Raw genomic sequence first — 10,063 nt, 5'->3', positions numbered from 1 at the left:
AGGGCAAACTGTCAGCACCATGCACAAGAATTTTGCCCTGAACAAAATGACCTTTGAGTTCTTAACTGGTTTCATATTCTCCGGGTCCCTGTGTACCTATTCCTCGTCGGTCACTCTTGAACATCTTAAATGAATTTGTTTGCTGGTCAGGGTTGGCCCTCTTTGGCTAAGAGCCACTGATTAACATCTAGTCTGCAAACCATGTAGAAATGTAATCCTTAACAACACGGGGAAGTTCCGAGCAAGCCACACGTTGTACTGATTTGCAAACTTCAGCCCAAAGCGAGCATCTTTTCTCACTAGAGGACGGCTGTCTGTCTTCTGTGAGAGTCCACTGAGGCCCTAAGAAGGAAGCTGGGGCTCTTTCTTGTCCCTTCGTCACAGACATCAAATTCAGCGGCTGAGGGGTGCAACGCACGGTTCTAAGACATCCATTGACAGAAATGGGACTTTTCCCTTGGGGGGGGGCAGTCTTTCGCTAGATAACAAACATCATTTTCTCAGCAGGAAACCAAAGCAGCATATCCCTTACGTGTTAAGACGTACACTGTAGGCATTTCTGTCTTTTACTGTCGACGCTGAGAACAGCTACACCAGCAGCCCCATGGTCCAGGACAGGCTTCTCTGTGTCTTTGCATAACTCAGATCTGTCTGTCCATCTTCAGTTTCCCAGGATGTGACAGTGAGGAAACACAGGCCAGCCGTGCACCTCAGAGGACCGCGGAGATGGAAAAAGTGGATTGATACAGGCCGCTTTCTCTCCTCCTCTCCTTTCACCTCTGCCCGGCCAGCTGGCTGCGAGGGTGCGTTCCCCGCCAGCTCTTCTATCTGCAGTAATGGAAAGCAGACACCCAATCCCCAGGCTTCATCTCAGACACTGCTGCCACTGAAAACCTGTATCTTCAGCAGAGCGGCCGGTGATTGGTCGAACGGGCCAGCAGACATGTTTGGCTCTTCCTTCTCCATCTTCGAATGGATGTGTGAAGGAGCAGAGGAGGGGGCTGGCTCTGGAATCTCTATGGAAACGTGGCGGAAAGGACTGTGTAATCCCCAAACTGGACGGTCAGCCTCGGATGGAATCGGGGGTGTGGGGCACCAGCCAGAGTGGCAGAAGTGCAGTGAATCAAGTCCCAAGTTCCATCCCTTCGTGCCCTACCAGTCACAGGTAGGGAGCCCAGGTGGCAGCTCCAGGACCCCTGATCCAACTAGGAAGGCAAGGCCATTCTTCTGTCCTCCGTGTTACAAGCAGAGGACGGAACCTCAGAACCTGCTCAACCAGTGAACTAGATCTGCATTCCCAGCGTAATTGTTCTCAAGCACCTTGTCTCCCCTCAGAGAGGCTGCAAACCTTCTTAAGGGAAGGGTTGACTTCACTCATAAATTCATGGATTAGATGCTTACTTACTAGGTATAGTTTGGGGGAAGCTGAGAGAAGGCTATTTCTCACCCAGATACATCCTCCTATTCACCCAACAAAGTCTCTGAAATTCCATTCTAGAACCCTGTCATGGGGGGTGAACCACTGTTCTGGAAATGCCCCCATTTATACCCAATTAAGAAGGGCAGACTCGGCAGGGGAAGGGATAGCTCCGTGGTAGAGCACGTGCTTAGCCTGCAAGAGGTCCTGGATTCAATCCCCAGTACCTCCGTTAAAAAAAAAAAAATTAAATTAATATATAAATAAACTTGATTTAACAAAATGTAATAAACAAAAAAAAAAGGGCAGAGTCACAGGGTCTCCATCATTGAGTTCTACTCCACCATCCCAGGAAGTTCGCAAGGAGCAAGAAGACAGAGAAAAATGGTTTCGCCCCAGCCCTCCTCGTCCACCCATCTCAATACATATTCATCATAAAATGAAACACTCACACTCCCAGCTCACCTTGGAGTCCAAGAAACGCAAGTTACCCTATGAGATGATCAGAGGTCGTGTATAAAACCGTCCTTGGGTAAAGCAATTTCTTCCTTTCCTTATTTCTTCCCCCAGTATTGTGGTGTCAGGGTAGGCAGCAGCCAGGGAGGCCAAACTCAGCTGATTAATGCCTGATGCAGAAACAGCCAGGGTCAGCGGCCCCAGCCTCACACCGCACACCCTACCCCAGAGGGAGCCAATGGGGCCCTTTCCCCAACTGTAACTTCTAAACTGTATCTTTCTCGAGGGGGACAGATAGCTACTATTTATTGACAGAAGAGGAACAGGAGACGTGATGATGGAAGTAAGGGGTCAGAGTGATACAAGGAAGGGGCCGTGAGCCAAGGGATGCAGGAGGCCTCCCCAAGCTAGAAAAGGCAAGAGAATGGATTCGCCCCCAGAGCCTCCAACAAGGAACCCACCCTGGGACCCCTTGACTTCAGCTGGGTGAAACAGAGTTCACATCTCCACCCTCCAGGAGTGCTGCCAAGACTGCGGTGCTTTGTTACAGCAGCAGGAGGAAACTGATACAGGCTTTGGCTGCTTAGAGGCCCTGGGCCTGACGTTCCCTCAAGACTTTGCCTGGTGTACAAAGATGTCGGTGTGCCTGTGGCTCTGTTACCAGACCTCAGGGGAACTTCAAACACACCCTGTCTGCCTCACACACCCCCATCTACTGCTCCCCAACTGGAACGCAGTCAGATTGAAAGCCACTGTGTCCAATAAGTGATTTCGATTTCTCCTCTGAGAAAGGGACCGATCTGCATTCAAAGCAGCAGAGCACAGACGTTCGCATATCCAACAACGTACGTTGACATGTGTCTTAACGGCCGGGCGCCATACTGGTCACAGGGCTGGTCCGCTCTGGGCCTGCAGGGGTGGGCCCAGAGGAGAATTTCGGACTCGGCATCACAGGTTGTCCATGAGGGGGATCCAGGCAGCTTCAGCCCAGGGTCAGCAGTGACCGTGCACGTGGCTGTGGCTGGTGTGCTCAGAAACTCCGGTTTTACAAGAAGGGCACCAGCTGTCCCTGTCCAGCCAGGAGAGGCCATCCCCATAAAGAGGCATGAAGCCTCCCCAACCCCAAGATGGAGGGGTGGCTGCCTTTTATGAATTTTCCTTAACAACCCTCCCAATTCATGAGATGGAGTTTTAATGACCCCCAAAAAGTGAACGCTCAAGTGAACTTATTTACAGACTGAAACAGACTCACAGACGTTGAACACAAACTATGATTACCACAGGGGAAAGGCGAGGGGTACGGATAAACTGGGAGTTTAGGATTAGCAGATACACACTATTATATATAAACAGATAGACAACAAGGACTTACCGCAGAGCACAGGGAACTATATTCACTATCTTGTAAAAGCTCATAATGAAAAAGGATCTGAAAATACATATAGTCTGTGTATGCATAAGTGAATCACTTTGCTGTGCACCCAAAACTAACACAACACTGTGAATCCCTCTTCAGCCCAGGCGCCCGCGACCACCAGACTCAAAAAGAGACTCCAGATCAACTATTCAAAGGACCAGACTGCACGGGCCCATTCAACAGCACCTCCGAAAGTCCTGTTTCTTCTGCTTCTTTTTAAAAAAATGTAGGGAAAAAATAAATTTAAAAAAATTTCCCAACCTTGGTCAATAAGTAGTAACTAATTCTATAATCAGAAAAAAAAAAAAGAAAACAAAGAAAAGAAAACAAAAACCTTTCATTTTCAGGAAGTTCCTTGTGCCCACTGCCCCTTTCCCCCCCCCCACCCAGAAGAGTCAGGTGGCAGGGGCTGATTTCTTGGTTGATAACCTGGAAGTTTAGGCATCGCATCACCCGACACCATCCAAATTTTTCTGCAAAGGGGTCCCCTTCAGAACAAGGGACCAAAATTGGGAGCCAGTGCCAGGAGCCCAGCGGCCTCGTGTGTCTCCACAGTGCGTCCCTGCAGTGCACGAGGCTGGGCCCAGAGCCGCTGGCCCGCCTCTGGCGGCACAGCCGAGTGCTTTGTAATGCGTGTCTTTTGTTTCGCCGGAGACCCGAGGGGGTGGGGGAGGGCAGGGGGGCGGCTGGGGGGAGTGGGCCGGCCCTCCAAATCCCCACGCCGAGCTGTGCACACAGACATGACAGGGGATTGTAAAAACGCACCACAAACAATGTGGCTAATGGACCAGGATCCCCTGCAAAGAAGGTCAAGGGTGAGCGAGGAAGAGCTCAGAGAAACCAGAATCTCAACAGAGCACCCCAAAAGGACCCGCTTTGGGGGATCATCAGTCTCCTTCCTCTGCTGCTCCCCTTCTCAGAAGAGAAAGAGAGACAGAGAGGACACAAGGAAAGAGAAAGGCTGGACGCTGGCTATCTCCCTGGGATAGGCTGTAAGCAATTCAGGCAGAATTTCTTTACACAATGGATGAGTGAAATACGAACCGGGCTGCCAGCATCAGCAGGTCCAGCAAGTCCTGCGTATTCCACCCAAGAGGGCCCTGGACACATTTCAGAAAGAGCAGGGGCTCTGCAGGCTGGGACACTAACTCCCGTCCCGGGGTGACAGTCACACAATACAAGTTAATATGGGTTTCACGAGGTGGGCGTGGACCTACCCCAGCCCATCTGGAATCTTCTGAACCACTAGCACTCCAGGCTCTTAAAACCACCCCCGGTCAAAATTCTAACCAGGGCTGTGAGGACGTCTTTCTTAATAAAGGATGCTCTTAAAAAAAAATGGAATTATGGTGTTCTTCTTTTCCAATGGGTCTTAGACATCATCTCTTCTAATTATGCAGATAAAAGCCCAGCCCCGGAAGAAATCCAGCAAATGGTCTCAGGTCACTCTGCCCAGGGGTGACAGAATCGGAAATGAAACCCAGACTCCTCTAAGACAGTGGTGGTCAGATGTTTCAAATGATCAATGAATTTCTCTGAATTCTGGGGTTTTCCCTCTATTGGGCTTTTGCAAAGAAGTGCAGACATGTCCCAAATGGAGGGTATATTCGCACCGCTTGAGCAAGATGGGATAAACAAAGAGGAAAATGGTTTTCAGAAGTTCTTTTCATTTGAAAGTGCAGGAAGGGGTTGGTGTGTTACTCGGCTGTTTTGGATCCTGGATTAAAATGTTTTGTTCTGTGGATAAAACTCTAACCTAAAATGCTGTCATTCAAATGTTTTCTTTGGACGTTTTTGTGATTTTTAAATTTTTAATTAAAAAAATTTCTTTCATCTCTGCTTAGCTTGGAAATTGAAGGCAATTTTTCTACAGGAGTCAATAGTACCTGCTGCCCAGGAAGCATCACAAAAATGGTTTGAGGATCTGGGGGGGATTTGGGATGGATCTGTGGTGGAGGATAGGGGATGGGACACAAGGGAACTGGAGTCATAATGCTTTTAAAGCTTTGTGGTATAAACAGGACAGCTTCCCATGGTGAGGAACATAGCAGAGGCAGGAGCAGATGGAGTTTGAGTTTCTGAGTTTGAATTTTGTGAACAGGTGTTTTACTAAATTCAGGTCCGAGATGCATTACCTGGGAAGAATTTGCTCCCTTCACACAGCTTCCCGACTGAGGAGATACTAAGATGAACTCCTGCGATGGGGAATCAGCTTTACAAATAATTCTCACCTCTTAGAAAGGTTTAGAAAATCGACCTTGCTCTCCGCAGGCAGGCTCTGGGTGTCCCCACTTGTGTCAGGGCTTCTGTCTGTCTGGTGACCGAGCCAGGGGCCCCGTTAGGGACCTCACCACAGTTCACAGTGTTCTTTATAAAGGGGAATAACCTGTAAATGTCACAAAGACTAAGACACAGGAGCCTAGGTTTCTCTGTTGCCTAATCTGCTTCTTTTTTTTTTCCAAAAAAAAAAAAAAGTGATTTTTAAATGGACTTCAACCTAGATACTCAATAGATGTTTGTTGAATCAACGAAGGAAACGCTTACATTCAAAATTTTTACATCAGGAACGTCTGCCATTAGATACATAAGAGGAGTTTGTAAATAGCAAAACTGTTCAATCACGGTCGTTTGGTTTTTTTTCTACTATGGTGGCTTTTAAAATGTGTTAAAGAAATAATCCACACTTGCACATATATTCCCCAGGATGAGCTAAATGCAACTATTTCAAAAGTGAGGCAGGACAGACTGAAAATGAAGGAGGGATACAATTTACTCAAAGGCATTTGCGAGCATTTTAGATCTACGATCGTGTTCTGCCTTTCAAGATGAAGCTCTCTTTCGTGTCGCTGTTCTAGTGGGTCATAACTTTTTAAGTGAAGAAAAAAGAACAAAACTATTGAAGCCATGAAAACATATGATAACATTCTAAAGAAGAAACTGGGTAATTGTTACATATATATGTATTTTTTTAATCTTTTGCATCATCTTCTAGAAATACCTTAGAATGTTAAAACCATGTACAGGATGATAAGATGACATTTGTCTACAGAAGGAACAGGATCAAATATGCTAAAGCACCTAAAACAAAATGTAGCTAAAGTCTTGAGTTTGGGATTTTTCTATGTGTGGCCCCCTCCCCGCCCTTCTCCCACCCCAAGAATGTCAAGAATTTGAACTCCCTGTTCTGAAGGTGAAAGGGCATTAACTCAAATCTGTTCGTGAAGGAGAGAAGTGGCAAATGTCGAACCATTGGAACGATCTGATAAAACCTCCCCAGTTTAAGACGGCCATGGACCAGAACTGCCTTGGGTGCATCACACGTGACCGGAAACCGCGTCCGAATTAGGAACCAGTCAGATCTTCATTTGCAACTCAGTAATTCTCTACTTCTTTATTTCAACATTTAGCTTTAGGTTGGAAATATTTGCTAAGAAAGCAAAGAGGCGATTAACAGAGATTTTCAAATGTGTGCCGGGGTTACACATTCTGTCAACAGAGCGAAAGGAAACTATACAGCATAAGTTACAAAACGGTTATTTCACTTTTCGCAAACATTCCAATAAACCCTTCACTGTGCTGCTATTCGACAGCAGAAAAGCAAAACAGAAATGAACTCAAGAGCCAGCCCAGCTCCTGGACATCTCGCAGAAAACCAAGAGGAAGCCGCCAGCAGCAGTCCACCCGTGAATCTCAAAGAGGAAATCTCCCCACTTCTCCTGCGAGAAGACTGTCTCCTCGAGGTGACACAGGCAGAGGGCACTGCAGCGCACGAGGGGACCAGGGAAGTTACTCCGGCCCCAGGATCCATGCCTCTGGGCTGCATTGCAAACTCCAAAGATGCCTGGTTTCCCAAAGGAACCGATGTTGACTCTCTGGGGTTTGCCTTTACCTCTGAATGAACACCTTAACCTGTTTGGACTTTGTGGCTTTTGTTTTGATTGGTTTAAACACCTTTTTTTTTCCCCCTTAAATTAACTACAGCTCCTCGATTCTCTAAGAGCTTGGCCACCACTCCTGATACAATGTTATCTCGTTGCTTTTAAATAGTTTCACTTTATTATTTATTTGTATATTATTATTCCAACAGACTGCATGAAAGGCAGTGATCACTAACACAGAACACAGCAGGCGCTAACATTCAGCCAGGCTGTTCTCAGGACCCGCTCTGGCGGGTCTGAGCCGCTGACATGCACGCTGGTAGCTTGCAACACCGCTACCTTCACAGCGCAGGCTGCGGGCGGAGTGGGCGACAGGACAGGTGCCACTGTACCCTTAGAAGCTATGTAATAAATACCATAAAAAAAAAAAAAAGCAAAAGTCAGCCCTCCAGAGCACAACCACCTTAGGTCGACTGAATGTCACCTAATTTCTTCAATCGAAAACAGAGCGAGAAGGAAAATGTTCAAACAAAAACAAAAGAGGGGAAAAAAAGCAGTTCTTAACACTAGCAGTAAATAAACTTGTACAACAGTTCAATCTGTATAACATGATGAAATAAATCTACATCTTTTCTTATTTTGGTGCTTTGAATTATACATACAAACAACAATTACAGGGACTTGTTCACCAAGCGTGCGGGCCTGGAAGTCTCTCCGAGTCCCCCCTCCGGCAGCAGGTGAGCGCTGCCCCGCCGCCCAGAGCGGAGGGATTTCCTGGGCAGAGACCCACCGCTTTGAACAAATGATTTGCCTACAACTTTTTTCTTTTTTTTTTTCCTTTTTTTTTTTTTTCTCTTAATGCATCAAACAACTGTGACCAGTGAAAGGCAAAAAATCCCTGGCAGTTTGTCCATTTGGATATCAGACCTAGTTTCTCTTAATTTCCACCCTTTATTTTCCCCCGTATTCCTTAAAATTCCTGGCGTCCTTCACGCCTTCCTGACAGTGACTCGGATGCAGTCAAGTCCTCTTCTTCCAAGTACAGGATTTCTTACAATATAAGTTATATGCAGTGTTCAGCAATTCTTTTTTTTTCTTTTTTCTTTTTTTTTCACAGCACTAGAGAGACCCTGTTAAGTAGGGAAACGCGAGTCTGAATGGCTTTATTCACAAATGGGATCCAGGTTCGGGGCACACAGACGCCGCAGCGGGCTCCTCTGTCAAAGTGGCGAATGTCATTTTGCTTTCTGACTTCGAAAACAGGTATCCGTCCGATTTCAGCTTCCTGGTACCGCTCCTGGAAAACTCACGTCGGAGGGGCCGGAGGGGTTCTCGCCCGGAGACCTCTAAGCGTCGAGCAGAGGCTCTAACCCATGGCGGTGACCATACTGGAAGGGTGATGAGGTCCGAAGGAGAGACTGGACGGTGGGTGCATCGGCGTGGGCGTGGTCAGCATGTGGCTGGAGTGGCTGAACGGTGAGATGTGGCTGAGCGAAGACATGTGTCTGGAGAGGGCGGCGGGGTTGAACGAGCTGCTCTTGGGGAAGTCCTCCAGCGTGTCGTGCACCTTTTTGCACTTTTTGGATTTGCTAGACATTTTTCGGTTTCGGGTCTGGATGCCTTCCTTCTTCATAGTCAGGGGTCTGTTAATCTGAACAAAGATCAATTTTTTTTTTTACTTTTTTTTTGGCTGGCTCTGAAATGGTGCAGGCTTTCACACTGCCGACACCGGTTCCCCTGCCTGCCCCAGACCAGGGGTCTACTCTCAGGGGCCCCTTCTTCACAGAGCCCTGCAGGCGAGGTCTGCAGTGGGCTTCTGACCGTCAGCCTCCATCGGTTTCAGAAACCAGGAGACCAAGGGCAAGGTGTTCCAAGCAGAGGTTATTAATCATGTTCATCCAATCACTTGTGGGAAAGTTTGCCTCGGGGGACTTTGTGTCCCTGAGGACCACATTCTAGAGACCCACCCAAGATGGTTGTACTTCTCTGGTACCTAAAATATAATAGCTTGTCTTCTTCCACTAGAATCACCTTAGAACAATTCATGAGAATGGAAGCAAGGGAGGTATTTTCAAGAGGGAAATAGTATCTTATCTACTGGTCCTGTGTTGTGACTTTGGAAGCTGCAAGGTAACCGATCTTAAGTGTTTCAGTCCAACTGCCTTGAGAAGCGAGGACTGCTTCCCTCTTCAAAGTAACTTCTGGTTGCCTCTCTCCTACCAGTCTTTTTGCAACAAGAGATGCTGTGAAATCTTGCCCTGAAATTTTACGTTCTGGGGTCATCCTTTACTAAAACGTGTCTTTCCAAAAGGTGGTGTCCTGCCCACGTGTACCAGCTGTGATGACCGAAAGTGGCGATCTCTCCTGGTCCTGGTAATCTGCTTCTAACCAGACACACAGCTAAACCAACCAATCGACAACAACGTAACGTCCGCTGAGGGGACGGAGAGTACCCTGCGAGCCCTCTCGTCCTAACAATCAAAGACCACAAATGAAGCAGAGTGACAAGGCAGAGGCCAGCATCCGCTGTAAAGATCGCTCATCTCCCGTCTCTCTTCCCAACAAGCCTCATTGGGTTTATTTTGAATATACACTCGCTTTTTGTGGGGTGGAGGGCAGAACCAAGAGAAGGGACTCGACCAAGCAAACTGAGATCACGCCCCACCATGATTCAGAATCAGATTGACCTCAAGTGGGGCCACCTGCCCTGTAAAGCAGACCGCACATCTGGACCTGCTTCCAGGGAAATGTGGCAAAGGAGGGGACGTCAGGGTCTCAGTCCTTCCTGACTCCTGGGGGAAATAAACAACTTCTTCCTCCAGGGTCCTCAAGGCTGGAGAAAGAACCAAGGTTCTCCTGGCTCTGGGATCTGCCTGTCTGCTCCAAGTGCTAGAA

General features: G+C 47.6%; 1 protein-coding gene across 5 annotated transcripts in view; it reads right to left on the bottom strand.

The window, feature by feature from the left end:
* Positions 1-6,654: 6,654 nt before the first annotated feature.
* Positions 6,655-10,063, bottom strand: part of GATA3 (GATA binding protein 3) — a 29,375-nt gene continuing 25,966 nt past the window's right edge. For all 5 annotated transcript variants that reach the window (XM_032473589.1, XM_032473588.1, XM_032473592.1 and 2 more), the window contains exon 6: positions 6,655-8,819. In XM_032473589.1, coding sequence (XP_032329480.1) covers positions 8,535-8,819 — 285 coding nt within the window. In that variant the 3' untranslated portion in view covers positions 6,655-8,534. The remainder of the gene's footprint in view (positions 8,820-10,063) is intronic.

This window comes from Camelus ferus, chromosome 35 (assembly GCF_009834535.1).
Source record: "Camelus ferus isolate YT-003-E chromosome 35, BCGSAC_Cfer_1.0, whole genome shotgun sequence".
Lineage (NCBI taxonomy): Eukaryota > Metazoa > Chordata > Mammalia > Artiodactyla > Camelidae > Camelus > Camelus ferus.
This window is presented reverse-complemented; position numbering and strand designations above follow the sequence as displayed.